The sequence below is a fragment of the Panthera tigris genome, chromosome A2 (assembly GCF_018350195.1).
Source record: "Panthera tigris isolate Pti1 chromosome A2, P.tigris_Pti1_mat1.1, whole genome shotgun sequence".
Taxonomy (NCBI): Eukaryota; Metazoa; Chordata; class Mammalia; order Carnivora; family Felidae; genus Panthera; species Panthera tigris.
The window spans coordinates 13,734,636-13,760,177 of record NC_056661.1 but is presented as its reverse complement, the minus strand read 5'-3'; the positions used below and the strand labels follow the sequence as shown (position 1 = coordinate 13,760,177).

Genomic DNA, 25,542 nt, shown 5'->3' with positions numbered 1-25,542 from the left:
CAAGGTCAAGGGAGGAGCCGAAGCTTCCCGCCCCCAGCTGCTAGTCTGGCAGGAATGCCTAGTCAGGGCTCTGTCGGTTCTTGCTCCTCAAGGCCACGAGCTGTGGCTTCACCACGTGTGTGCCCCCGTGTGCCAGGGTGTTTCTCTGCCAGCCAGGTCCCAGCCCAGGAAGGAGACTTTGTGACAGTCTTGCCTCTGACCCTCATCCTGGCAGTGACCGTGTTTCCCAGGATGGGGCTTGGGGGCGGGGGAGGGAGGGACACCAGCCCAGGGCTCTGGCCCAAGGTAGAGCAAGGGTCCCTGTCATTGCTTGGTGGGCACTGGCCTGCAAGTAGGCGGAGTGGGAGCCCGAGGCGACCAGCAGGCTGGCCTGCTTCACACAGGGCACACTCTGGGGTGGCGGCTGCAGGATGTGGCTCAGCCCTGCCGCTGCTCTCTTGCAGACCAACACCAACTACAGCCAGGAGAAGCACCGCTGCGAGTACCTGCACAGCAAGCTGGCCCACATCAAGAGGCTCATCGCCGAGTACGACCAGCGACAGCTGCAGGCCTGGCCCTAGCCTGAGGCCACGGGGCTGGTGGTCCGGGCCGGCTCCCCACGCCGGGCCAACCCTCCTGGATGGTGGGGGAGCTGGGGGCGGGGGGGGGGGGGTGGTGGGGAGTTCCAGAGCGGAAAAAAAGAGATTTATTTAAACAAATAAACACGAGGAAGACACGTTCATCTGAGCCAGCAACGCCGGCTTTCGGGGGAGCCCCTGCAGACCTGGTGCCCACAGGTCACAGATCCAGGTGCGGGGGCCGGCGTCTCATCCCACTCCCCCGGCCCCCCCCCCCCCACCTCCTGAGGAGCCCCCACCTCTTCTCCGGCCCACAGCCCAAGGGGCTTGAGCTTCCCCCTCCCCGAAAGACTCCAAGGCCAGCCTGCCTGCCTTTTCTAGTTTTATACAAAGACAGCCACTTTTAGCTACTGCTTATGAGACTTCAGTCTATTTTTGTATGAGAGAGAAAGCATCTTTTCTAAACCTGTGCCTCCCCTCCTTGGACACCAGGGTCTAGATGCCGCCCTGTGTCCTTTCTGCAGTATTACAGATGCCATCTGAAAGTCGAGAGTTGCTCCTGAGGGCTGAGGAGAGAACCAAGGAGGGGGCGGTGGGCAGGGGCGGGGGTGCAGCTGATGCCCACGTTTGGCTGTGCTCCCGCCCTGGGCCCTCCCTACAGCCCCGGGCCTCTCCCGGCCCAGGCCCGGACGGGGTCTCTGCTCTAAGGGGGTAGAGGCCCGCCCAGGTCTATTTCGAGAACTCCAGCTGGCCCCAGAGCAGCTGCTGAGAGCCGGAGGGGCAGAGCGGCTCTCGGCCCACCAGGCCTGCCCTGCTATTTCAGGCCCTCAGCTGTAGGGGGTCACTGGGGGTTTTCTGTGCTACGAGCTCACACTGCAACAACAGTGTCGGATTTTCTTTTATTACGTTCTCGATTTCCCCCTTTGCTGCTGCTTTTCTTTTCGCGCTGAGACCGTGTGGTCTCCATGCTGTTGACCTCACTCCATCCCTCAGTCCACTTGTGGGTCTTGGGGTCATCTTAGCAGAGTCACCGCAGGGTTTATACTCAGGGAGGGGCTGGGGGGGGGGGTTGATGGGGTCCGGGGACCCCCTGAGAGTGAGCTCAGAAAACGTGCCCTGTCCGCCCACTCTGGGCGGGGGGCGTGGGATCCATGGACACCATCATTGCTGCTTAGTAGCTGTGCCTAGTCTAGTGTCCCCCAGTGTTGGGGGACCACATGTATGTGTGTGTACGTGTGTGTGAGGGCCCCGCCGGGGTGCAGTGGGGACGGAGGCGTGTGTTCACATTCAGGGCCGCACTCGGCGAAGCCACAACCAGGGAAGGCAGACGGAGAGGCTGCATCCTGGAGCCTGGGGTCATGCGCTGGGTGGGTGGGGGGTGCTGTCGCCAACAGTGGTGAGGCAGGGAGAGCAGAAATGCTCACGCAGAAAAATGTCTATTTTTCCAAGCCACGGGGACGTCTCCTAACGGTTTCCCAAAGAGCAGGCGCCCTCACGGAGGCACCGGCAGCGTGCCTGCCCCACCCAAGGCTCCTTTCTTGGGACCCCTGGGACGCCCCGAGCACCGAGGGAACTGACCCTTCATGTTTCAGTGGTTGTTTTGTTTTTTTTCATTTGGGATGGAGTGGGATAAGGGTTGAGCAGGCTCCAGGGACCCCCCCGAGTTCTGCAGACAGCCGCGTTGTACGCGTAGACTGTCCTCAGCCGGACGCGCGGACCCGGGTGAAAAGGGATTATTTAAGGAGGCTGCAGCCCGCGGGGCTGACCCGGCCCTCTGCCCTGGGAACCGGTTCAAGGGACTCTCGGTTGAATTTCCTTTTTGTTGTTGGCTTTTTGTTGTTTTTTGTTGTTGTTGTTGTTTTTCTCCTTTTAAGGAATTATGAAGCTAAGAAAAAGTTTTGTGCTTTGGGGGTTGATGGACAAAAGTTCTAGCTGATTAAATATGGTCTAACTTATTGATACTGTGTTTTGCACCCCCTTTTTAATATTGTACTGTGGAGAAAAACTATTTTGAGCCATGGAGTTGGTGTTTACAAGAACTTTTCACTTTTGCCAAAATGTTACGATTGAAAGGCATCCGCGTCTTCAGTTTCCTAATATTTTCTTAAAAGATCTAGTGTCCTTTTTGTACACTAAACAGGTGAATGCTGATTTTTTTTCAACCTACAATAAATTTCACTGAACCGAACCTAGCAGCCCGGAGTGCCTGGGTGCGTTTGTGTCTGTCACAGCCAGGGGCCTCCTGGGCCCCTGTCGGGGAGGGCTGGGGTCAGGACTAGACTTGGCCGGCCCCGGAGTAGCCATGGTGACGAGCACACGTGGGGGTGAGGCCGGCAGGTGAAGGCTGACCCAGCGAGGTGATGGGCCCTGCAGGTGCCAAGGCACGAGGCCAGACCACTTGGTCACAGGCAGGAGAGGAATGGACACTGGGGATGTGGGGGCAGCGGGGAGCCAGGGTGGGTGTATGAGCAGGGCCGTGTCCCCGGGTGTGGACAGGGTAGACCAGGCCCAGCAGAGGCCTCCCGAAGTGCCAGAGCCCCCAGGAGCAGGGAACGCGTGGGGCCAGGGGAGCACCCACGTTTGGGGAAATGATGAAAACGGCGGTGACGGCGCTATTTTATTGTTTCTCCCAACTAGGCCGGCTCGCTGGGGCCGCCCCTGTGCCCATGATGGGGATGGGGACGCTGAGGCCCAGTGGAATCCCACAGGCCCGGGATGCCAGCAGGGATGGCTGTCCTTGTCCCATGTTCCAGGTGAGGAGCTGAAGGCAAGGCAGGGGTCAGGGTCCTGTTCTTGAAGGACGTGGTGCGGGTGGGTGTTTATCTTAGGAAGGAAAAATAGATAAAGAGTAAGACTGGGATTAAAGGGGTCCAGGGGTCAGGGGCTGTGGGCCTTAGCCTCCGGGACAGCCCTGCTGGCCAGCAGCCTTGGTCCGAGTTCTAAGGTGGCCTGGGAATCCAAGGGGCGCAGGAGACAAGGTCAAGCAGGCCCTGTGGGGCAGAGTGTACCCTGCTCCCCGGGCGGCCTGCCCGTACCGTTCTTCTCGGGGATAACATCTCTCTCCCCCACGGTCCGGAGTCCAGGGCCAGCGTCTGCTTCCTTCAACCCCGTCACGCCTCAGCTTCGCCTTGCCCACCCGACTCCCTAGGCCCTCCACCAGACTCCCCTGCAGCCCCCGTGCCTCCCAGGGTGGCCGTCACCCCCGGCACCTCAGCGGCAGGCAGTCCCGTGACCATCCTTCCCGAGCCAAGGACGTCACAAGTCCAGGCCCCCAGCCCCAGAAGGGTCTTCCCAAGCTCACAATCAGTACCATGGCCGAGGGGCTAGGGGCCGCCCACCATTCCGGCCACTTGTTGGACGACATCCCCAGGTGTCATCTTGCCGCACTCCGATCCCACAGTCCCTCCTGTGCGCCGGGCTCCACCTGGGCACTGGCACTCGGTGGCTGAGACAGCCCTGCCCCTGCCCTCGAGAGCCCCACCGGGGTCCCCAGGTGGTCCCTGCGAGCACTGTGCGGTGCCCATTTGTCTGCCAGGATTAGAAGCAGCCCGAGGCCACGTCCCTCCCAGCCCCCCACCCAGCCACCCCACTGCCCTTCCGGGGAGCCTGTCTGGGTCAGCTCTGCCCCCACCATCTTCCTGGCACCTCCCGCAGGCTGCCCAGTGAATGCCAGGGCTCCCCAGGCCTGGGGCTGGGGACCTCTCTGGTCTCTGCACACATTCCCAGGTCACTTGTCACTTGGAGGCACAAGCTCCCTCCAGTCCTCTGGCACCTACTGGATTTCAATTCCTGGAGCTGGCATCAGACCCCACAGGTTAAGGGCTCAGTCCCACGCAAGACCGCCCCGACCTCAGGCACCTGCCACAAGTCTCGGGCCACCCAAACTTCTGACCCACTGGCTATACATCAGGGGTTCCCTCGGCTCCCCCCCTTGGTTTGCCAGAATGGCTCACAGTGCTCAGGACAACACTCCCAACAGCCGGAGGAGGCAGATGGTGAAGGCAGGGAGCGAAGAATGGCACTGGGCTTCCATGCCTTCTCCAGAGGTGCCACCGCCCATCATGTGGGCAGCACCGTCATGTGCTTCCCGAGCCCTCCTTGTTGGGTTTTTGCACAGGCTCCGTTACGTACATATGATGAAATCACTGGCCGTTGGTGACTGAACTCAATCTCCAGCCAGGAACTGGGGACGAAACCCAAATATTATACAATACGCCCTCCCTCCAGCCTCGAGGGTCTGCCCTTGTCCCCAGACCGCTTCTCTTCCCTCCCACCCGGCCACCTTTCCATCTGCCCCCGAACCCACTCCCCCGGGTTTTTGCCTGGGCGGTCCTTCATATCCCCCCATAAGAGATGCCCTCTTGTCTCAAGAACCTTGCAGCAACCACCTCCTCCAGGCAGCCTGCCCTTGCCAGACCTTATCTGTGAGTTGCCTCTGGCTAGGTAGGGGTGCCCCACTGTACTTCCGACGCCCCTACACTGGAGCCCCTTGAGGGCAAAGCCTGGAGCCAGAGTCTTGGAGCCCACAACCCCCAAGGCCAGGCCCTGACCATGTTTCCTGCGAACGTTCCCAACTATCCACCTTTTGGGTCGGCTCCAGTGGTGGAAACTTTCCAGCCGGAGGAGGCCGCTTGTTTTGGAAAGTTCCTGGGGGAGCCGCCCCCGCCCGCCCGCCGGGTTCCCACGCTCCCTTATCACTGGGTGCTAGGGGGGCGCCGTGCTGTGCCTGCCTAGCTCCTCCCCAGCTGACCTCGTTGGTCCTGCCCACCCCCTCCCTTCCGCTGCCCTCTCACCAAACACCGGCCCCCTCCAGCCTGGCCCTGCCAAGCCCTCCTGCCACAGGTAGGGAAATCGAGGCCTCGCAGCGCCCCCTACACGCACCTTGTGAGCCCTGTCGGGAGTGTCTTCTCAGGAAGGGGGAGGCCGAGGCGGCCTAGGCTGAAGCAGCGTTTGGCTCGGGAGTCAAGAGTTCTGGCCTTAGTTTCCACTGCAGTATCTCGGACCCAGGTGCCCAGCCCCCCCTGCCCTGCTCCGGCTCCACCTTTTGCCTTGTGGCTGGGCCTGGCGCGCTCTCGCAACCATTATTGTCCTCTTTTGCAAAATGAGGCAAAGTGGCCGAGCGCCTTAAGCGACTGTGGTGCGAAGTGAATCCACGCGCTCCGTGCTCGGGCCGGGGTCTGTAGCCCACGTGGATGTCCTGCCGCGCCAGGCAGGGCGGGAATCCCAAGGGCGGTGATGGCTAAGGTCTCCCGGGGCCTTGAACCCGAATCTTAGGCAGACGCGCCCCTCCTCCCCGCGCGCCCCTCCTCCCTGGCGCGGGTGGGGTGAGGGGCGGGGCGTGGGCGGGGCCGCGGCTCTTTTCTCTGGAGTTCGCGCGCCCCGAGCCCTCGCCGTCCGCCACTGTCCGAGTTGACTCCGCGCCGGTGAGTGCGTCCCCGGGTTTGGTGCGGGCTCTCCGGGGACCGCAGTCGCCTCGGTCCGCCGGCTCCCGTGTCCCCGCTGACCTGCCCATCCTACGCCCCTAGCTCTCCGCGATGGAGGCCACAGCCGAGTTCGTGGTCGAAAGCCCCGACGTGGTCTACGGCCCTGACGCCATCGAGGCTCAGTACGAGTACCGGACAACGTGCGTCAGCCGCGAGGGCGGTGTCCTCAAGGTAGGCAGGGGACCAGGAGTTGTGGGGTGGGAGTGGGGGAACTAGGGAGCCAGGAGGGGACGGGAATGACCCAACGTCTGTGGGCCTGTCCCTGCAGTAAGAGGGGGGTGTGGCCCCAGACTCACTGCACCGCCCGTCCCCAGGTATACCCCACGTCCACGCGCTTCACCTTCCGGACCGTCCGGCAGGTGCCCCGGCTCGGGGTCATGCTCGTCGGCTGGGGTGGGAACAACGGCTCCACGCTCACCGCTGCCGTGCTGGCCAACCGGCTGCGCCTGTCCTGGCCCACGCGCACCGGCCGCAAGGTGGGGGGTCGGGTGGGGCTTGGCCTTGGCCGGAGTCGGTGCGGGAGGAGGAAGGGCCTCTAGGGGGCGGAGCTCTACGAAGGGGGGGGGGCCCTCAGGGGGAGGAGCCTAAGGTGCCGGCCGGCTCCCGTGGCGGGGGGAACCTCCAAACGGGAGCCGCTTCTGCGGCTGAGGCGTCCAAAAGTAAGGCGGAGCTTGAGGATGCCGGGCGGGGCCCTGGCCGGCCAGCGGCCCACGCCACGCCCCACCTCACTCCGCCCCGCCTGCCGCCCCCCAGGAGGCCAACTACTACGGCTCGCTGACGCAGGCCGGCACCGTTAGCCTGGGCTTGGACGCCGAGGGCCAGGAGGTGTTCGTGCCCTTCAGCGCACTGCTGCCCATGGTGGCACCCGACGACCTCGTGTTCGACGGTGGGCGGGGCCCTAGGCAGGGGCGGGTGGGAGGCGGGGCCTGGAGGGGCCTAGGTTCCGGGCTGGGCTGAGCTTGGGGGTGTTAGCCTCCCACCCCGCACACCCCGCCGCAGGCTGGGACATATCATCCGTGAACCTGGCTGAGGCCATGCGGCGCGCGCAAGTATTGGATTGGGGACTGCAGGAGCAACTGTGGCCACACATGGAGTCCCTCCGCCCCCGGCCCTCTGTCTACATCCCCGAGTTCATCGCCGCTAACCAGAGTGCGCGTGCGGACAACCTCATACTTGGCACTCGCGCCCAGCAGGTGCAGCCCCGCCCCAAGTCCTTTGTCCCTTGCCACTTGTTGCTCCCGCCGTTTGCCCCCACGTTCTCTATCCGTCTTTTGTCTTCACGCTCCCATCCTGAGGGTCCACACCTCACTCCGCACTTGGGCAACCGAGTCGCCCAGACCTCTCCAGATCGAGGGGCCTGTACAACCTCCTTCCCTCCCCGCCCAGTTGGAGCAGATCCGCAGGGACATCCGTGACTTCCGGTCCAGCGCTGGGCTCGACAAAGTCATCGTCCTGTGGACAGCGAACACGGAGCGCTTCTGCGAAGTGGTCCCAGGCCTCAACGACACTGCTGAGAACTTGCTGCGTACCATCCAGGTGGGGGTGCACACGGGGTTGGAGAGGGGCCAGGGCCGGAGCCCCAAAGAACCCCTCGGGGCTGACTGCCCGCCTACGTCCGCAGCTGGGCCTGGAGGTGTCGCCCTCCACTCTCTTCGCTGTGGCCAGCATCTTGGAGGGCTGTGCCTTCCTCAACGGGTCCCCGCAGAACACGCTGGTACCCGGGGCCCTCGAGCTTGCACGTCAGCGACGCGTCTTCGTGGGTGGAGACGACTTCAAGTCAGGACAGACCAAGGTCAAGTCCGTACTGGTGGACTTCCTTATCGGCTCCGGCCTCAAGGTGCGTGGGCCCCGGGGGTGCACGGCGCGGGAGGGGGTGCTTGGACCCTAGGCGCCGGGGTTGTGCGCTGCGGGGCCTGCAGCTGCCGCGGGGCCCCTTTTTCCCCGCAGACCATGTCCATCGTGAGCTACAACCACCTGGGCAACAACGACGGGCAGAACCTGTCGGCGCCGCCACAGTTCCGCTCCAAGGAGGTGTCCAAGAGCAGCGTGGTGGATGACATGGTGCAGAGCAACCCGGTGCTCTACGCACCCGGCGAGGAGCCCGACCACTGCGTGCGTGGGCCGCGGGCCGCGGGCCGCTAGGGGGGGTGGGGGGGGGGGCTCCCGGCCGAGGAGGGCGGGGACCCCTGTGACCTCGTGCTGCCCTCCAGGTGGTCATCAAGTACGTGCCGTACGTGGGCGACAGCAAGCGTGCGTTGGATGAGTACACGTCCGAGCTGATGCTGGGCGGCACCAACACGCTGGTGCTGCACAACACGTGCGAGGTGCGGGGCCCGCCGGCGCGGGAGGGGGGCTGCCCACCGGCCCCCCCCTACCTTCTGACCCCCCCTCCCCCCCGGCCCCACAGGACTCGCTTCTGGCCGCGCCCATCATGCTAGACCTGGTGCTGCTGACCGAACTGTGCCAGCGAGTGAGCTTCTGCACCGACGCCGACCCCGAGCCGCAGAGCTTCCACTCGGTGCTGTCGCTGCTCAGCTTCCTCTTCAAGGCGCCGCTAGTGCCCCCGGGCAGCCCGGTGGTCAACGCGCTCTTCCGCCAGCGCAGCTGCATCGAGAATATCCTCAGGTGCGCCCTGGCCTTGGGGCTCCCCGTCCCAGGCCCAAGTGGCCACAGGGATTCTAGGCATCGGAGGCCGCGGGGTCCACCGGCTGCGGAGTCCGGCCCCCGCTAACCCCCAGCCTTTTCCCCAGGGCCTGTGTGGGGCTCCCGCCACAGAACCACATGCTTCTGGAGCACAAGATGGAACGCCCCGGCCTCACGCGAGGGGGGCCCGTGGTCGCTGCCTGCCCTGTGCCTTGCAAGAAGGGACCGGCGCCAACTGCCCCCAACGGCTGTACGGGTGACGCCAACGGGCACTCGCAGGTTGAGGCACCCCAGATGCCCACCACTTAAGGCCATGGTCCTTCTTCTGCCCCCAAACTCCGGCCTCCATTGCCCCTCAGGACCCAACCTTTCCAAGACCCCTAAAGACAATAAAGCCAGTGCCACTACGGCCACAGCATCACCTGTGGGTTCTTGGCGCCTGCGACCTAATCCTAATCACCCCCACCCCCCCACTCTAGACCCCATTTCCCGTTTCTCACGTGGTAGACTCCAACCTACCCTTCAAAAACTGATGTCCCAAATCTTGAGACTTCCAGAACCCTGAAGCCTCTGCCTAACCCCATGATGGAGGGTGTGGCTGCAAGCCAAAGTGAAGAAATCTGAGACCAGATACCAAAAACCAAAACCAAGTTACATTTATTGATGGGGCCCACCCCCTGCTGTCCAGGGGAAAAGAGGTCCCCAGGGAGCCCCCTTGGACAAAATAGAAATGGCAGGAAGGTCCTATACATGAAAGAACGTCTCTGAGGTCCTTGCGTTTTTTCTTTTTTGTTTTGTTTTTTTTTTTTTTATAAAATGAGAGTCCTTCGTGCGGGGCCTCCCAGCTGTCCAATCCTTGAACTGGAGTACAGTCGCCCGAGGTGTGACCTCAGACCCTCACCCAGCAGACTGCCCGAGCCCCTGGACCTTGGTCCCAGGCAGGGGCACTGGGCAGAAGCCGAGGCCGGCAGTGGGCAAGGGGCTACTGCCCCATCACACGCTCATGGTCATCCCCGGCGAGTACTGCGGAGAGACGAGGGGGTGGCGCGCGGAGGCGGGCTCAGCTCCGGCCTAGGCTGGGACCCGCCCCCCCGGGAAGAAGAGGGGACGGGGCGGGGCGGACGTGGGGGGGGGGGGGAAGGGGAGACAGGTGGCGAAGCGTGGGGAAGCCGCCCTGGGGTGCGGGTCCCAGGGTGGGGTTGGGACGGGGGCGGGCCGGTGAGATAAGGGCGGGAGTGAGGGAAGGGGGGGAGAGGGGAGGGGAAGGATGACGCGGCCGCCCCCCCACCTGGCCCGCCGCGGTCACGGTCTTGCTCTGGCCCCCCGGCCGCCCCGCCGGGGCCTGCCCGCCAGGCCCCTCCGGCCCGACGCCGCCGCGGGGGGGGAGTCGACGCAGTCGCTTACGCTTTCGCTCGGGAACGGGTGCAGGAAGGTCCCGGCGGCCGCCATCTCGCCGTCGTCCCGCGGGGTGCCCGGGGCGTTGCTCAGGCCGGCCACGGCGCCGGGGGAGCTCTGGGGGCGGCCGCGGTCAGCGCGGTACTCCCCGCCCCGCGGGCCAGGCCCTGCCCACCGCTCGTCCCGACCTGGACTAGGCCTCACCGCCCTGGTCAAGCCCGCATCCCCGCACCCCGGGAGCCCCAGGCCCCACCCCACGCAGGAGCGCGGCCCCTCACCTTCGGCAACCCGTCCATATCGCCCGAGCCTGTGGACCGACAGACGGCGGATCGCGGCTCAGACGCGCCTGCGCCAGGCCCGACTCCCCCGCCCCCCCCCCCCCCCCCCCCGCCGGGAGCCCAGGGTCAATCGACCCCCTCCTCGAACTTCCCCCGCCCCCAGGCCCAGCCTGCTGGGGATCTCGGACGGAGGGCCCGGGCAGGGGTCAGTGATGGCACTCATGCTTTAGTTACAGGAATCCTCCCCCCGACGCAACCCCTGCCACTGGGCCGCCTGCGGAAGCTCGGGGCACAACTGGGTCGCCAGAGGAGAAACGGGGTTGGAGGGGCGGGAGCATCCGCCAGGGGGCGCAAAAGGCTTGTGAAGCAGCCTGGTTGGGGAGTGGGGCGGGGGGCGGTCTCCGGACGCCCACTCACCCAGGGATCCGTTCACGTGATGAGGCTCCATCGCACTCATGGCCGCCATGGGACCCTCCGGACCAGGGCCAAGCGGGAACTGCGGGCAGCGGGGCAGCGTGGGACTAGGGCCACCAGACCCCCAGTGGGGCCACTGCTTTCTGCAGCCCCCACCCCGGAGCCCCCTCCACTCACATTAGCCCTGCCGGCGCCCGGCCCAATGGGGTTCATGATAGTGTACATGTTCTCGCTGGAGTTGGTGGAGTCTGGGGGAGATATTGGTGCATGAGGGGAAGAAGCGTGACGACTTCTCCGGGAACACCCTCCCTGTACCCCACCCGGGCTGTACCACCTCCAGGGCTGGGCATGATGGGTGTTCCAGGGGGCCCGCCTCCTCCTGGGGGTCCCTGCGCAAGGAGGGAGACAGAGAAAGTGAGAAAGACCCCCCCCACACACACACATCTGCCACCCACAACCCCTCCCCCCAGGCTTGAGCGGCACAGCCACCGCCCCGCTGGGCCCCACTCACCGTGTAGCTGCCGGGGGAGGAGGAGGAATAGGGGATCTGGGGAGAAGGGCAGCTATGAGCAGTCGGCCCGCTCTACCCCTCACAGACCGCTACCATCTTCCCCCGGCCCTCCGGGCCACCACTCACCGAGTTTCCGCTGGGGCTGGCCCATGGGCCTCGCACTCCAGGGCCCCTAGAAGAGACAGTGGGTGGACCCTGGGGCGAGGCCGGGTGGTACACGGCCCCCCACTACGCACTGTCGCCCCCCACCCTGCTGCCCCGTGTGCCCCCAAACAGGCCCGCAGTGCAGCAGACACTGGCGGGGTCAGCCTTCATCCCTCACCGGCCTTTGGGCCTCAGTTTCCCCACCTGACAGCAGAGTAATCCATATCCAGAGCATTAACAATGGCCAGTGCAGATTGAGCCTGCCCCGGCCCACCCAGCGGGTGAAGCTGGGTGATGGCCCACGTGGGCACACTCCAGGGGTTCTCCCAGAGCCTTACATGTTCATGGTGGGCAGGCCCGGGCCGGCGAGAGAGTTGGGTGGGGGCCGCATGCCACCTCCATAGCTCTGGGAAAGCAAAAGGGCTGTGAGTGGCCAAGGTGTGGGGGGAAGGCCCCGAGGCGTACCCCCTCTCCCGGACCCTGCCCTCACCTGGGGTCCAACGCCGGCCATGCCCCGTGGAGGTGTCACCCTCTGCATCGGGCCCATGCTCGGATGCCCTGAGGTGGGGACAGAAGGAGGGGGGCTCAGGCCGGTAACACTCCCCGGGGTGGACATGGGCCGGATGGGGGTGGTTCTGCACCGTGAGACAGCAGGGAGGAGGCATTCCGAGCCGGGGTCCCGATGAGTGGAGGGGGAGGCAGCAGCTGGAGCTTCCCTACTCACCCTGAGCACGCGGGGAGGGTTCCATGGCGCCAGGGAGGAGGGGCTGGGAGCCGGGGAGGCCCACCGGAGGCTGCGGAGGGGGCGTGGCAGCAGTGAGCGAGGGCACCGCCACCCTGGCCCAACTCCTGGCCCCCCTCCCCTCATCCCTCTCTCACCTGACTCGGCATCCGCAGGGCGGGCCGGGGGCCCCCTGGGAACCGCGGTGACATGAAGGGCTGGAAGAGGTGGGCCGGGGATCAGCACCTCCCACCGCCCTGTTCGCCCCCCAAAGCTACCCCGTTCCTGCGGCGCCCCGGCCCCCAGCCCGGACAGCCCCCTCTTCCAGGACCAGTCAGCAGACGGCAGCCAGCCAGTGCGGTGGGGCCGGCGGCTCGAGTTGCTGGGACGTGCGTGTGGTGAAGGGGCGGGGCGTCACAGGTCCTTACCTGAACGTGAGGCCCCATCATGGGGGCGTTGGGGTTGTGGGGGGGCTGCTGGGAGTCGGGGGGGCCCTAGGAGGACAGAACCAGGTGGGTTGGGAAGAGCGAGGTCCACCGAAGCTTCACTGCTTTCTGTGGCCTTGCTGGGCGTGGCCAGGGAGGGGGGAGGGGATGCCATGGAGGCGGGAGGGTGGGCCAGTCCTGCACTCCCCCTAGGGCAAGACGGGGTTTGGGGTGAAGGGCTCTACGGAAACAGTCAGGGGCAAGACCCACGGCTCAGAGAGCCATGCTGTAAGGCTCTTAGCAACCTGGCACGCACAGACCAACTGCACAGAGACCCCGCCTTCTCCTGGCCTGGGACCCAGCTGAAGCGGCCCCTCCCCCGCTGGCTACACCAAAACCCAGATGCAAAAACCCACGCACTGACCACCCTCCCATTCCAGCCTGGGAGGGCCGGCAATTCCACCGGCAATTCCAGCCTGCCAGGGCCTCTCCCCACATGAGACCCCCAACCCCATCATTGCCCGCACCTGTCACCCTGACATAACCACTCAAGAGTTGCAGAACAGGGGGCACCAGCCCTGGCTGTACCTGGAAGAAGCCGGGTGCCATGGGGCCCGCTGCCATTGCGTCGTTGGGGGCCATGCTCCCCATCACTGGACTAGGGGCCGCTACAGAGCTCTGCAGGGGTGGGGAATACCATGAAAACCAGGTCAGGTCACTTCCTGCTTGAGTGTCCTCTCCTTTCCAAAAGCAGCCCACTCCACTGCACAAGGAACCTGGACCATCTGACCTTCTACCCATGCAGGTGACGACGCCTGGAGGGTCCTCTAGGTGACGAGCAGCTGCCCCTGTCCCCACCCACGATCAGCAACCCTGACTTGGCCTCCTCCTCAGATGCGCTATGTGGCGTCAGGATGGGCTTTGCCTCTTTGCTGCACCCAAGACGCTGGAGGTGATCAGGGCCCTGCCAGGCTGAACCCACAGCCCAGGAAGGAGGCCAGGATTCCCAGTTCCTAAGGAGTCAGTCCCAAGCCCGAGGATCTGGGGGTCTGAAAATGCCAACAACCCAGGGCTCCAGTGGGCATGTGCCTCATCCATTGGCACAGGCTTGTTCCTTCCGTCTGAATCTAACCTCAGACTAGTGGGGGCACAGACCCTAACTCTAGGCCCATCCCGGTAGGCTGGTGAGGCAGATAAGCTAGACCCCCAGCTCTATCCAAGACACCTAAAAACCAACTGGCAGCTTCAAGATGAGCCTCCCTTCCAGAAGGCTCCTCCCTGAAGCTGCTGCACACACCAATCCCCCTCCTCCTCCAATAGGGAGGGAAATGAAGAGGAGGACTACTGGGGTGGGGTCTTCAGGCTCCTGACTTCAGATGGAGGAGAGGAGATGACAGGGTGCCAGAGAGGGGAGTTCCCATGTCAGCCAAGGGCGGAGATGCTGGTGGCAGGCCAGAGCTGGCAGGGGGGCAGGCTGACAGGCCACTTCCTCTGGTCGGTTCCAAGTCCCAGGCCTGTCTGCCTTTGGGGCCCACAGAGCAGGGAGGAGAAGGGGAAATGGAGGCCTAGTTTACAGGGTAGAGGGGACACATCAAAGGACAGGGAAGGAGGAGGACTCTGCAGGGACTGAGTAGAGAAGAGAGGAGTAGTTCTCTGGGGGCCCCTTGACTCTGGTCTGTCTGGATCATCTGCCCCCACTCCAGGCCTGACAGGACCCAAGAGGAAGGGTCTGGTCTGTGCGGGTCACTGCCGTCCCTGGGGCTAGCACAAGCCATCACACGAGGGATGCTCAGGAATTTGAGGAACTGCAGCCACTTGGGTTCAGAGGAGTTAAGCATTTTGCCCACGGTCACACAGCATTTCCTGCCCTACAGAAGTGGGGAGAGGGCCCCTTGGCTGGGGCAGGGCAGGGCAGGGCCCCTGGAGACATACCCTTCCGCCTGGGGAATGCAAGCTGCCCCCCTTCCTGTCCCTTCTCAAAGGTCAGCCTCTGAAGGACTCCAGGCCCCAAACTGGGGAGGTATGGGTGGGAGTCTCCCCGGGCCTATGGTGACTGAAAGCATTCCCAGGGCCCATTGCAAACCTTTTGAAAGCCCAAGAGACCCTAGGAGTGAGGGGGGATAAAGCTTTCAGCCCCCCCTCCAAACTGCCACCCCCCCCCCCTTCCTCCACCTCATGCCCTCCCACAGATACAGCCTTACAGCCGAACAGCTATTCTCGCAGGCGTCTGCCGCAGTGGCTGAACAGGGGCACCTCTGAACCTTAGGTCTATCCACCCCCGCCCCCCCCCCCCACCTACCCCACAGGGAGGGTGGGAGAGCAGTCCCCCTCCTTTTGAGCCACAACAGGCGCCAGAGCATTTCCTGGTCGGGAGGGTGGAGGTGGGGGCAGTTGCTTTCTGGGCTGCGGACCACGAGATGTGGGGGCAGGGAAAAGATGGGGCACCCCTCACCCCCTTGTAGCTTCCCAATTCTAGGCCCAGAAGGGTTAATATGGGGCGGTCCACTCTTCCTGGCGGGTGGCCCAGCTAGCCGCCCCCCCCCCCCCCTCCCCGTCCATCATCCACCCGGAGACGCCCTGGCCCAACCTGCGTTGCTATGACGACGGGTTGGGCGCGCTAGCGTTTCCTGGAGATGCCGAGGTCGGCAGCAGAGCCGGGAGGGGCGAACTGAGTCCCCACTCGGAGGCCCCCCCACACACACCGACCACGTAGAGGAGGCAAGCAGGGCGCTAGAGCAGCGGCCGGGCAGGATGTGCGCCCGCAGCCACAGAGAACCCGCCACCCCGGGGCCAGGTCGCTACCCACCGCGGGCGGGGCGGGGGGTCCCCATCCCCCCACCCACGTCCGCTGTGCCCGTGCCATCTCCCCCCACCCCCACGCCACGCGCGCTCCGCTGCCATGGTAACCGGCGCGCTCCCGGGAAGCGCGTTCCCCTCCGTGTGAAGAACCAAGCGCTCCGCCCTCCTTGCCCTCCCTCGAGGCGCCCTGAGAGGCCGCTGGAGTCGCGGGCAGAGGCAAAGCCGGGGCGGAGAGGGAAGGGGCGCTGAGCAGGCCGGGAGGGGCTAGGGCTCGACTGGGAGGGGGCGCCCTCACGGAGTCAGGCACGCACACAACTCCAGACACCCCTGGAGCCCCAGTTCTGGCAGGAGAGGGACAGGGGGGCAGCACACGAGCAGTGGGACCCAAAGGGACCAACAGTATGACCCCAGCTCCCAAGCACAGCGTAAGGCGCGTGAGGAGCGTCTTCAGGGACAAGACGAAGCCTTACCCCTCTGGGGCCGCATTCCCGCCCTACGAAGGCCTGCACTGGGCAGGGGAGGGGATGCATTATGCGGGGAGGCGGTGCACAACCTTGACCAATTGCAGAGCGAGATGGGGACCGCCACGCCCTGGGAGGCCCGAGGGGGCGCAGCGGGGAGGATTGCTCAGGACGCGAGGACGGCCGTCGGAGTGTGGGCGCACAACGGGGAGGGCGGTGGGAGGGGGGGACTCGCCTAGAGCTGCCCGCCCCTGGACGCCAGCTGAGCTGCCGCTTCCCCCTTGAGTGGGCCCGGAGCCCCCAAGCCTTTCCTGGCCAACCAGAGACCCCTCGGAGAAGCCGGGTGGCCAAGCCCCACACCCAAGGCCAAGAAGATAAAGGCAGGGGCTGCCATCTGCGCGTGACAAAATGCCACCAGCCCTTTCATGTCATGCCCTTTCCTCTTCAGACAGGCCTCTGACCCCCACTCAACCCAGAAGGAAACTGAGGCCAAAGAGGTGGAGTCAACAGCCTCAGCCACCAAGCAAAGTTAGGAAGTGTGCCCACTGCTGGGCCTCTACTGCTCAAGGGTGCACCTGCCAGTTAGCCAACCCCCACCGCCACTCCCGCCTGCACTCAGAAAGGCTGGGGCGGTAGGGGACATGCAGTAGCGGCCCCAACCCTGTCCCCCGCCACACATGTAGACACACACACACACAAACTACACATACACAGCTAGGCAGATGGGGAGGCAGGAGCTCCTGGCTCCACGGGGGATTCAGATGATGGAGAAGAGAGGCGGGGCCGGCCTCAGGAAGGTGGGGGGGGGGGGCTGTGGGGGCCCTCAGGAGCTGAGCGCAGTGGAAGGACCTCCCCCATCTTGTGAGTATCCCTATACTGAGTAGAGGGAATAGGGACTCCCCAGAAGTGGCCAGATCAATCCCCACAGCCAGACCCACTTGGCCACCCAAGCCAGCCTCAGGCCACACAGGACCCCAAGGCCACAGGCCCAGAAACCTGCCCATGCCCACGAGCCCTGGTCTCAGTCCCCGGGGCAGGGACTCACGTAGTCCTGGAAGGCCTTGGCCTCATTTGAGTGCTCACACGCCTCTCTGCGGTCAGGTGCTGCACAGTACAAGTCCCAGAACACGCTGTGGGCGGCAGGGAGGGGGGGGGGGGACGATGGTTTCCCCACACGTCCCCACCCAGCCCCCCTCCGTGGCCCACCCTGGCCAGCCTCACACGCACCACCACCAGGAATGCAGGAACCCTGGGGGCTCCCCCAGCGTAATGTTCTTCTCCCATCGGATCTGCAGGGGGAAGGCAAGACAGTGAGAGGGCCCTGCCTGACCCCTTCCAACCTGAGGCAGCCCTAGCCCAGCCTGGTGCCTGGGGAATGCTGGGGCAGGGGACCAGCGGCCCAGAGCAAAGGAGCTGGGAGGGGGGCAACTATGTGAGGGGCAGATAAGTGGGCACAGATCGTCAGATGGCCAGGCAGATGCCTGGACACCAGTCCACGGGCCCTGATCCACCCCAGCCCTCAGTTCCCAGGGCCAGCAGAGGGGCACCCCAACCCATCTGGAAAGGAGATGGAGAGGACCCCAGGGTATGGGTGGTAAGGAAGGGCCCAGCTTAGGGGGGATCTCTGCCTGGCCAGGCTCGCTTACCTCGGACAGAAAGGTCTGGGCTGACTTCTGGGCACCAACGTGCAACAGGTACTCGTATACATAGAGTGCCAACCTGCAGGCAGGCAGAGGGGAGGCTGGCTCAGGCCTGGGGCGAGCCCCACAGTCCCAAGGATCCCTGAGAGAGGCCCTCAGTGAGCCCCTCATGACGCCACTCCCGGCCTCACTCACTGCCCCCTGCTGGTTCCCCAATCACCCACATCTCCCCCACCCTGACAGGTGATGACCTCAGTTGCTCAGACCAGCCAACTCCTACATATCCATCAATACCCAGCCTGCAGGCCCTTCTTCTAGGCAACGCTCTCAGCAGTCCATAACCCCCCACTTGCAAACCAAACTCTGCTGTTAAACACCAAGTCCTGGCCCCATCCTGCCAACGCTGAGACCCCAGAACAGCCTTGGTCCCGGGGAGGTTTTCTGCCCAGGAGAAAGGGCTCCCGGATGTCGCTCCAGACTATGCCCTGGGTAGGGTCTCCCAGCCAGTACCCTAGGCCATGTGGCCAGGGCCCGGCACCTAATTCCCTCCCAGCCTTGCCTGCTAGGGGCCCTCTTCCAGGTGTCCCTGGACCCCCGTTCTCTTTCTCAGGATCAGCGCCCATCCACCAGTGGTGGCCATGACCCATCTATACCAGCCCTCCAGGGAGAGTCTGGAGAAGTGAGGGTAGCGAGGGGCAGTGGGGCCAGCAGTGCCACTTGGCTGCCACGGCACCTTGTCGAAACACAGTGCCGGGTAACCTTAGACACACCAATCTGGCCACTGCCCACCCCAAGAACAGGCCACCTTCCATCCGGCAGTGTCCTCCACGGACCACGTAGGAAGGCCGGCCCTTCCACGCCACCTTCCAAGCCTCTCCATCCTCAGCCTCCACGCCCCCTCATCAGTCCTCCACACCAGCAAGCAGAGAAACAACTTCCTGGCCCCTGGGGTCACCCATTTCCCAACCATCCACTCCACAGTTACTGGCCCCTCCCAGTGCTCCCAGGGACCTTACTGCCCGGCCAGGTCCCATGTGGGCTGGGGGGTATAGGGTCCAGATCCAAGACCGGGGACTCCTCAAGGGCTGGCCTGAGCTGGAAGGCCTTCTAGTACGCCTCCCCACTCGGCTGGCCGCCCTTCCCTGGCTGAGGGCCCCATACTAAAATAACCCTGCTTTGTCTCAAGTTCCTGCTCTCTCCCCACCTTCCCAGCCAGGCTTCTTGATCCTCACATACCCGCCCCCCATCAGATCACTCCCCCTTCCTCAGACCTCACAGAGGCAGTTCTGGCCATTCTGTCCTGGCCCCCAGTCCCTGCCCCACCCCATGGGTTCTGTCCTTGGCCTGGATCCTCTTCCTTCATCCAGCACCTCCCTGTGCAATGAACGCGACAGACACCTGTACCTCTGCAAGCCACCTGCTCGTGGGCAGACAGGGACACAACAATACATAGGAGAAGCGAAGTTATATGGTGGGCCGGAAGGTTGTGCGTGCTAGGGAAGGGCAAAAGGGGGACGTTAAGGGGTTGGGGTGGGCAGCTGTCCCAGGGTGAGGTGGGCCCCCGGCTCACACCACACCAAATGAGCTGCGACAGCCACCTACAGGGACAGGGCACAGAGGGGTAGAGTCACGGTGCTCACGCAACTCCAAGCGTGGGTTTTCCTCAAGACTGGCTGCGGATTCCCCCACATCATCGCACCCCTCTCAGCCTTCCTGGCCCCATGGCCCCATGGCCAGGTCTACCTGTCCAATTCACTCCTGTGACTCTTCCTTTCTGGAGGCTTCCTGAGCCTTCAAGGGGCCTGCATCTGCCAGCCCTGTGTCCATTAGTGAAGGAACGAATGTGAAAAGCCAATGGCCTGAAGCAGAGCCAACCAGCCCAGGCCTACCAACTACCCCACCTTCCAGGTAAGGAGAGGCTGAGAGAGGCCTGGTCAGTCCCTCAACCATTTCGGGGGTTGCTGCAAGGAGCAGGAAAGTCTGGGGTGAGACGTCCAGAGACAAGGAAGCAAAATGAGGTGGGGGAACCCAGGTAGATGGGGTAAGGGTAGGGGTAGTGGGGGGCTGCGGTCTTGCCCTGGGGGAATTCTAGCTCAGTAAGCCCCCTGAAGAAATACCCTTGGCTCCCACCACAACCACCAAGGGGTCTACACTGCCAGCCATCGGGTCCTCCTATACCTCCCTTTGCCCTTGACTGTTCAGCAGTGACATGTGACCCGGAATGCAGGTTCAGGAGCCCACCTCTGCCTGCCCCCCCACGCCCCTGTGATCTGGCTTGGGTGGTCTGGCCTTGACTCACAAAGGTACAAGGGTGCACACACGTGCATGAATAATATCCACCCAACCATAGCCCTGAGATCACCGCACTTACTGAATTTAGGGGGAAAAGACTTAAGGAAAAAGCTCTCTCTCCTGATTCGGAGCCTTCTTCCTGCCTCCTCTAGCACACGCTTGGCCCAGGCCACTAGCATCTCTTACCTGGATTTTGACAGCCCCCCCCCCCCGCCCCCTTCCAGGGGCTGCGCTCTCCCCAGCCCCTAGTGTCTACACACACACATCCCGGAACACTCCCCCTTCACTGCCCCAACACACATACACTGGCCATCCTCCACCTCAGGGCCTTTACCCAGGGTGTTCACCCACCTCCAACGCTTCCACCTAGAGACCGGTGTAGCTCAAATGTCACCCGTCACAGTCTTTCCTATCACACCTAACACCACCTGTCCCATCCGCCACCGCCCCCCCCCCCATCACCTTATTTATCCCCTTCCGACACATAGGTCTCTGCTCTCTGCCTGCAGCTCCTTCTGGAATGTAGCTTCGGAGGGGGCCGGGGGTGGAGGCAGGGACTTGCTCTCTTTCACTCACTACTGAACTTAAAACAGAGCCCAGCGCATCTTGGGCCCCCAGCTACCCCAAAGGAATGAACAAACCAACACCAGGACTCCCTCCTGTGACTTCGGGGGGGGATTAACACAAGTAGTCTGGTAAGCGCCCATACAAGTTGGCTGAGTATTTCGATGTTAAGGATTTGGGTGGGGTTTTATCCCCAAAGCAGAGAAACCAGGCGGAGTTTTCAGTTTTGCCGATTTCTCTTACATGTTGGTACTTTCATTTTTACTACGATGGAGTCTGAGGGAAGAATTGTGAGCTGTTTTGTTTTGGGTGAAAAGTGTTTTTGTTGTTGTTGCTTGTGTGTGCATCGTAAGTTTATTGCCGATACGGGAGGGAGATTCCTTCCATCCCCAAAACGAAACACATGGGTGCCCTGGAGACATCTAGGAGATTCTTCCCACTCCACGGAAGGAGTGAGAAGGACGGATGCTGGGGACAAGGCAGGCTTTGCCGTTCCCCAGCCTACTTATCCTCCCCTCAACAGAGGAGAGCTGCTCCCCACTATTATTTCCTCTCATCCACTCATCCCTGAAGTAATAATTAAAAAAAAAAAGAAAGGCTCCACTATTAAAAAAAAAAAAAAAGACAAAAAACCCTCAAGTATGGGAGCCAGGGGTCCCGGCTGGGACTTGAGGTTAAAGGTCACCAGTAGAAGAGGGACAGGGAGGGGAGGAGGAACCACCACTGTTTCTGCTGCAGGGCCTCCTTCCTTGCTGCGTCCTGTAGCCGCTGCGTCGGCCTCATCTGCCGGCAACCGCACAGAGCGGACCACTGAGCCCCGGATGAAGCAGTCCTTCACTGATAACGTGGGAGGCTATTTCTCAGGGTCTGTGACACTGACGTCAGTCAGTTTGATGTTGAGATACCGATCCACACGCTGGAGGGTTCCTCAGATGCTCAGGTCATTCTTGAGTTCCACGACCACATCCTTGCCCACAAGGGACTTGAAAAAGGAGTGGAAAAGCAAGGTGGTGCAGCCACTGCCGGAGGGAAAGCGAGGGCCGGAACCGCCAGCCTGGGGCCTGACGGCGCGCATGTTGGGGGCGGGGGGTGGGGAGTGTGAAAAATTTTGAAGCCTGGACATGGGCTATGTTGTTCAGGGCCCTTCAGAGACCCCAAGCAGGGCTTCTAGTTTGACGGTCACTGACCAAGCCCCGGGCTCGGTCATGGGGAAGGGCCTGGGCTCTGGATCCAAATCCCGGCATCCCCACCCCTAACCAGGTTGGCAAATGACCTGCAGAATGACTGCGCTCATGGGGGCGCTTCTGCGGTAAGAGGGCAGGCGGATGGAAGGAGCGAGTGACCTAGAGGATCTGGCGTGCCCAGACCCCAAGTATTCATAGGAAGAAAGGCACACGGTGACCTAATAGGATGTTAGAGCCCCGCAGGCTACAATGCGGCACCACCACCGTAATCAAGAATTATGGTAGGTAAACGGATGCTCCCCGCATGGTGTCCTCCTCCCCCTTAAAGCCCCTGGACTTGCTGCTGGGGGCTGGGAGATGCCCTCTACCCAGGGGCTTGTATCACTCAACAAAGGGACTCTCCAAGCCACACACTTCCTCCCTCCCCACTGCTGCCTTCAAGGCCAGGCCTCCAGGCATCTCTTGCCAGGGTGGGGACCACCCTCCTCACCATCCGCCTGGCACAGCCTCCACACTTGCCCCCTCACAGCCCTTCTCCCACACGGTGGCCAGAGTGATGACCCCCACTCACAAATTCCACCTCTGTCTTCCTCCTCCTCCTCCTCCTGTTCCCTCCCAGACACTACCTCTTCTCAAGTCCTTCCTTGGAGGCTCCCCTGTGTCCAGCGGCTCTGCTTAGCCTCCAAGACTCAGTTCAGGGGCTCCTTTCTTAAGAACCTCTTCCTCATCTGCTCTCCAAACAAGGATGCCCACAGCCATACTTGGAAAGCCCAGCAAGAAACAGAGCAAACGCAAGCTGAGTCCCGCACCTGCTGAGCTAAGGAACAAACTTCACCTGTGGTCACGTGCCCGGTCTCAAAACCCACCCCAGGAGAAAAAAAAACACAAGGAACCCAGTGACACCAACCATGGTTGTCGTTTCTGGAATGATTTAAACCAACCTAGCAGCACTTCCCAACGGCAGAACCTCTGCAGCCATAGGAGGAGGGATACAAAGGGGACAAAGGGGCCTGCAGCTACCCCTGCTACCTTCATACTCTTATTTAAAAAGCCCTAAATCCAATGACCAAATGCAAGTGCTAGTTCGTTCTGGGTGGTAGGTGCCCTCCAGGCTGCCCTGTAGGTTGGGAGTGTTTATTATTGGATCCACTATCCTGGCACCCAGCGGGTATTCAGTCCTTTCTGGGGCAGGCTGTCCCAGACCCAGTGTTGAGATGGGGAGCCAGAGGCGGGCGCAGGACAGGGACCTGAGACGGAAGAAGGGCAGGAGGAGGCAGGAGGGTGAGCAGGGAGAAAAACACAGTGCCAGCAGGGGCTGAGGACCTGAGCAGTGTAACCCCCCCCCCCCTACACACACACACCCCATTTCACAGAGGAGGAAACCGAGGCCCAGGCACAGGAAGTGGCTGGGCTGGTGGCTGCCTGCGTGGGGTTCCTTGTAGTCCTCGTGAGAATCCTACAAGGCTGGTCGTCCTTATTTCAGAAAGGAAGGCTCAGCAGCAACCAGCCGGCTTCCCGGGTGCGGTGTTGCCCTCCCCCCCCTTCCGAGAGCTCTCGCTGTCGTGCCCCAGACGCTGAGACCTCAGCAGATCGCTTCCTCCCCAGGGCCCCCGCAGCCCTACGGATGAAAGAGGGGGTGCGACCATCTGGTGTTTTCCAAACTTTCTTTAGCAGCAGAACCCGATCTCCAAACCAACGCTTACATGGGAGCCCCTACAAGAAACGGACGAACGCAGGGCAGCTCTGGTCACCAAGGGGCCTGGAGAATAGGCACGATGGCACCTTTAGCCTCCGCATGAGGGGTTTTTGCAGATCCCAGTGTCCCCCCCCTCCCCCCCCACTGGGAGCCGTGTGGCCTCCCCAGGGGATCCACCCAGCTGCCCACGCGGGGCTGGGGCCAGCACCCCTCAGGCCCTCTCCTCTCTCAAGCTCTTCCTGAGGTGCAGGGGTTCCCCCCTCCCCGACGGAGGTCAGTCTCGTCGGCCGCGGAAACTTCCCTGCAGAATGTGGGAGAGGGCTCGGCTCGCGACCTCGCGCGCACGCAGGTCTCGACTGTTGGAGGTCTCGCGACCTTCGAGTCCGGCTCGGATCTGTCGCGCCCCTTCGAATCCTGCGCCCTCAAGTCTGGGGCGCGACCCCTCGCGCCACTCGGGTCGCTCAAGCCCTCGGGTTTCACGCGCCCCCTCAAATCTCGCGAACCTCGGGTCTCCAGCACCCCTGCAGCCCTCCCGACCTCTGGGATCTCGCGCACCCCCTCCAGCCACACGACCCCTCGCGTCCCTCGCGCCGCCCGAGTCCCACGCGCCCGTCAAATCTCGCGAACCCTGCAGCTCCTCACGCCCCTCAGATCTAGCGCACTCCCACGAATCCCGCGGCCCCGCGCGCCCCTCGGGTCTCGCGCGCCCCCCTCAAATCTCGCGCCCCTCGGGTCTCGCGCGCCCCCGCAAATCTCGCGACCCCTTCGAGCCGCGCTGGGGCCCCGCACGCCCTGCCCCCGCGCCCACGTGCCCCGCGCGGTGCCCGCCGGCATTGGGGCCCACGGAAGCCTGCGCGGCGGCCGAGTCCCGCCCCCGGCGCCCACGGCCCCGGCCCACCGACTCACTTCTCGCGGGCCTGGCTGTCGGAGGGCACGGCCGAGCCCTTGCCCCCCTTGGCGTACATGCTGCTCCGAGCCGCCGCCGCCGCCGCCGCCGCCTCCGGGGCCCACACCTGTCAGGCGGCACCGCGGGCCGCGCTAGCGGTCGCCATAGCTACCCCGCGCCCTGGGCCTCACAGCCCCGAGCCCCGCGCGGGCACCGCGGGCATCGTCCGCGCGGGGGAGCTCCAGACGGCCAAGGCGGCGGTGGCGGCGGCGGCGGCAGCTCCAGCTTCGGCTCCAGCCACGGGTTTTATTTTCTTCCTCTCTTCCCTCAGCGCGGGCTGTTCCGGGAAGCGCGCGCCCCCTCCTCCCGCCGCGCGCGCCCCCGCCCGCCGCCTCCCTGCCGCCCGCGGGCGCCGCTCTTAAAGGGGCGATGGCGGGCGCGCGGATGGGTCCCGCTGTGGGGACCGTGGGCCGGGCGCGCACGCGCAGTGCCCAACGCAGTGGGGGGGGGGGGGGAGCGCGGGGACACACACGGAGGCACGGGTGGGGGCGGCCACCTGGGGACACACAGCAGGATACAGTTGATCACGGCTCCACACACACGGTCTACAAATAGGACCAGCCACCCAAATTGTACACCCAGGAGCACAGCCACACACAGGACCCTACACACACAAATCCACAGAGCTACTGGAACGACGGGTGAGAGTTCCCTAAAGCCACAGGCCGTCACACGGGGTGTCCTCCCCACAGATATGTCCCCCCCACATCCTGAGAGGAACCCGCCACACGTAGGGTTCACCCAGGGACACCCCGTCCCACATACGGTGGTATACACAGTGGCCACCAGGACAGCGCCACAGACGACAGCGTCACACGGTCCCGGGGCCTGTGGCCACTCACAGACACACGACGCAGACACAGGCAACCCGAAGACCACCACACAGCGCCGCCCCGTAGCCACACCCCGTGTCAACAGCAGTTGCTGGGTGATTGTCGCCTGGGTCCTTCCTGCGGCTGCTGCTCAGCCTGGGTATCGGCCAGCTGTAAACGGGGCGCATCCCACTTTTCATTGTCTCTGCAGGAGTCAGGACTGCAGGCGGGGGGGTGGGGGGGACCCCCTCCAGGGGCCCTTCTCCTCCCTCCAGAGGGTGTGAGAGGGGGGCAGACACGGCAGTAAGGACAAGGGTGCCTGCGAGGGGTGGAGGCCTGTGCGCGGGACCTGCTTGCGCCCGGTGGCGGGAGGCAGTGCGGTTGTGTCTCCAGGTCTGGATGTTGCTGTGAATGTCCGCCATAGGGGTGCCCCCCCGCCCCCCCCCCCCCATGCACGACTGCGAGCGTGTGTGTCTGTGTCTGGGTGTGAACCCGCAGTTCCTGTGTGAGTGCACATGTGCATCATGCCTGCCTGGAGTTTGGTAGGTATCCACGGAAAGGCTGCTGTCTGGTCAAC

At 63.6% G+C, this 25,542-nt stretch overlaps 3 protein-coding genes, 2 long non-coding RNA genes and 1 pseudogene across 20 annotated transcripts in view; 3 read left to right on the top strand and 3 right to left on the bottom strand.

The window, feature by feature from the left end:
• Positions 1–639, top strand: part of ELL (elongation factor for RNA polymerase II) — a 75,104-nt gene extending 74,465 nt beyond the window's left edge. For both annotated transcript variants that reach the window (XM_042978595.1, XM_042978597.1), the window contains exon 12: positions 444–639. In XM_042978595.1, coding sequence (XP_042834529.1) covers positions 444–560 — 117 coding nt within the window. In that variant the 3' untranslated portion in view covers positions 561–639. The remainder of the gene's footprint in view (positions 1–443) is intronic.
• Positions 640–3,161: 2,522 nt separating this feature from the next.
• On the bottom strand, positions 3,162–6,083 carry LOC122236629. Its single transcript, XR_006214734.1, has 2 exons — positions 5,439–6,083; positions 3,162–3,380 (listed from the first exon to the last, which is right to left on the bottom strand). It is a non-coding gene; the product is annotated as an uncharacterized LOC122236629 (long non-coding RNA).
• On the top strand, positions 3,224–9,093 carry ISYNA1 (inositol-3-phosphate synthase 1). 3 transcript variants are annotated; one of them, XM_042978598.1, is made up of 11 exons: positions 3,224–3,310; positions 6,083–6,211; positions 6,355–6,516; positions 6,794–6,926; positions 7,040–7,233; positions 7,427–7,576; positions 7,662–7,877; positions 7,988–8,152; positions 8,251–8,364; positions 8,448–8,665; positions 8,791–9,093. In XM_042978598.1, exons 1-11 carry the CDS (start codon positions 3,224–3,226, stop codon positions 8,990–8,992), a joined length of 1,770 nt encoding a protein of 589 aa, XP_042834532.1. In that variant the 3' UTR covers positions 8,993–9,093. The 3 variants fall into 3 exon arrangements, with proteins under 3 accessions (XP_042834532.1, XP_042834533.1, XP_042834534.1); XM_042978599.1 differs by lacking the exon at positions 6,355–6,516 and having other exon boundaries at positions 3,234–3,310; XM_042978600.1 differs by lacking the exons at positions 3,224–3,310; positions 6,083–6,211; positions 6,355–6,516 and adding an exon at positions 6,622–6,699.
• A 221-nt stretch (positions 9,094–9,314) lies between these two features.
• Positions 9,315–24,507, bottom strand: SSBP4 (single stranded DNA binding protein 4). 13 transcript variants are annotated; one of them, XM_042978604.1, is made up of 18 exons: positions 24,114–24,503; positions 17,478–17,550; positions 17,059–17,120; positions 16,877–16,961; positions 13,160–13,249; positions 12,575–12,640; positions 12,305–12,364; positions 12,150–12,219; positions 11,916–11,983; positions 11,764–11,831; positions 11,408–11,453; positions 11,282–11,317; positions 11,105–11,159; positions 10,948–11,018; positions 10,774–10,852; positions 10,357–10,385; positions 9,972–10,195; positions 9,315–9,706 (listed from the first exon to the last, which is right to left on the bottom strand). In XM_042978604.1, the coding sequence occupies exons 1-17, from the start codon at positions 24,170–24,172 to the stop codon at positions 9,986–9,988; spliced, it is 1,227 nt and encodes a 408-aa protein (XP_042834538.1). In that variant the 5' UTR covers positions 24,173–24,503; the 3' UTR covers positions 9,315–9,706; positions 9,972–9,985. The 13 variants fall into 13 exon arrangements, with proteins under 13 accessions (XP_042834538.1, XP_042834543.1, XP_042834544.1 ...); XM_042978609.1 differs by having other exon boundaries at positions 10,088–10,195; positions 24,114–24,500; XM_042978610.1 differs by having other exon boundaries at positions 10,088–10,195; positions 11,764–11,983; positions 16,877–16,935; positions 24,114–24,507.
• Positions 19,031–22,312, top strand: LOC122236631. The gene is made up of 3 exons (XR_006214736.1): positions 19,031–19,379; positions 21,588–21,792; positions 22,131–22,312. It is a non-coding gene; the product is annotated as an uncharacterized LOC122236631 (long non-coding RNA).
• LOC102957414 lies at positions 20,869–21,631 on the bottom strand (annotated as a pseudogene).
• Positions 24,508–25,542: the final 1,035 nt, after the last annotated feature.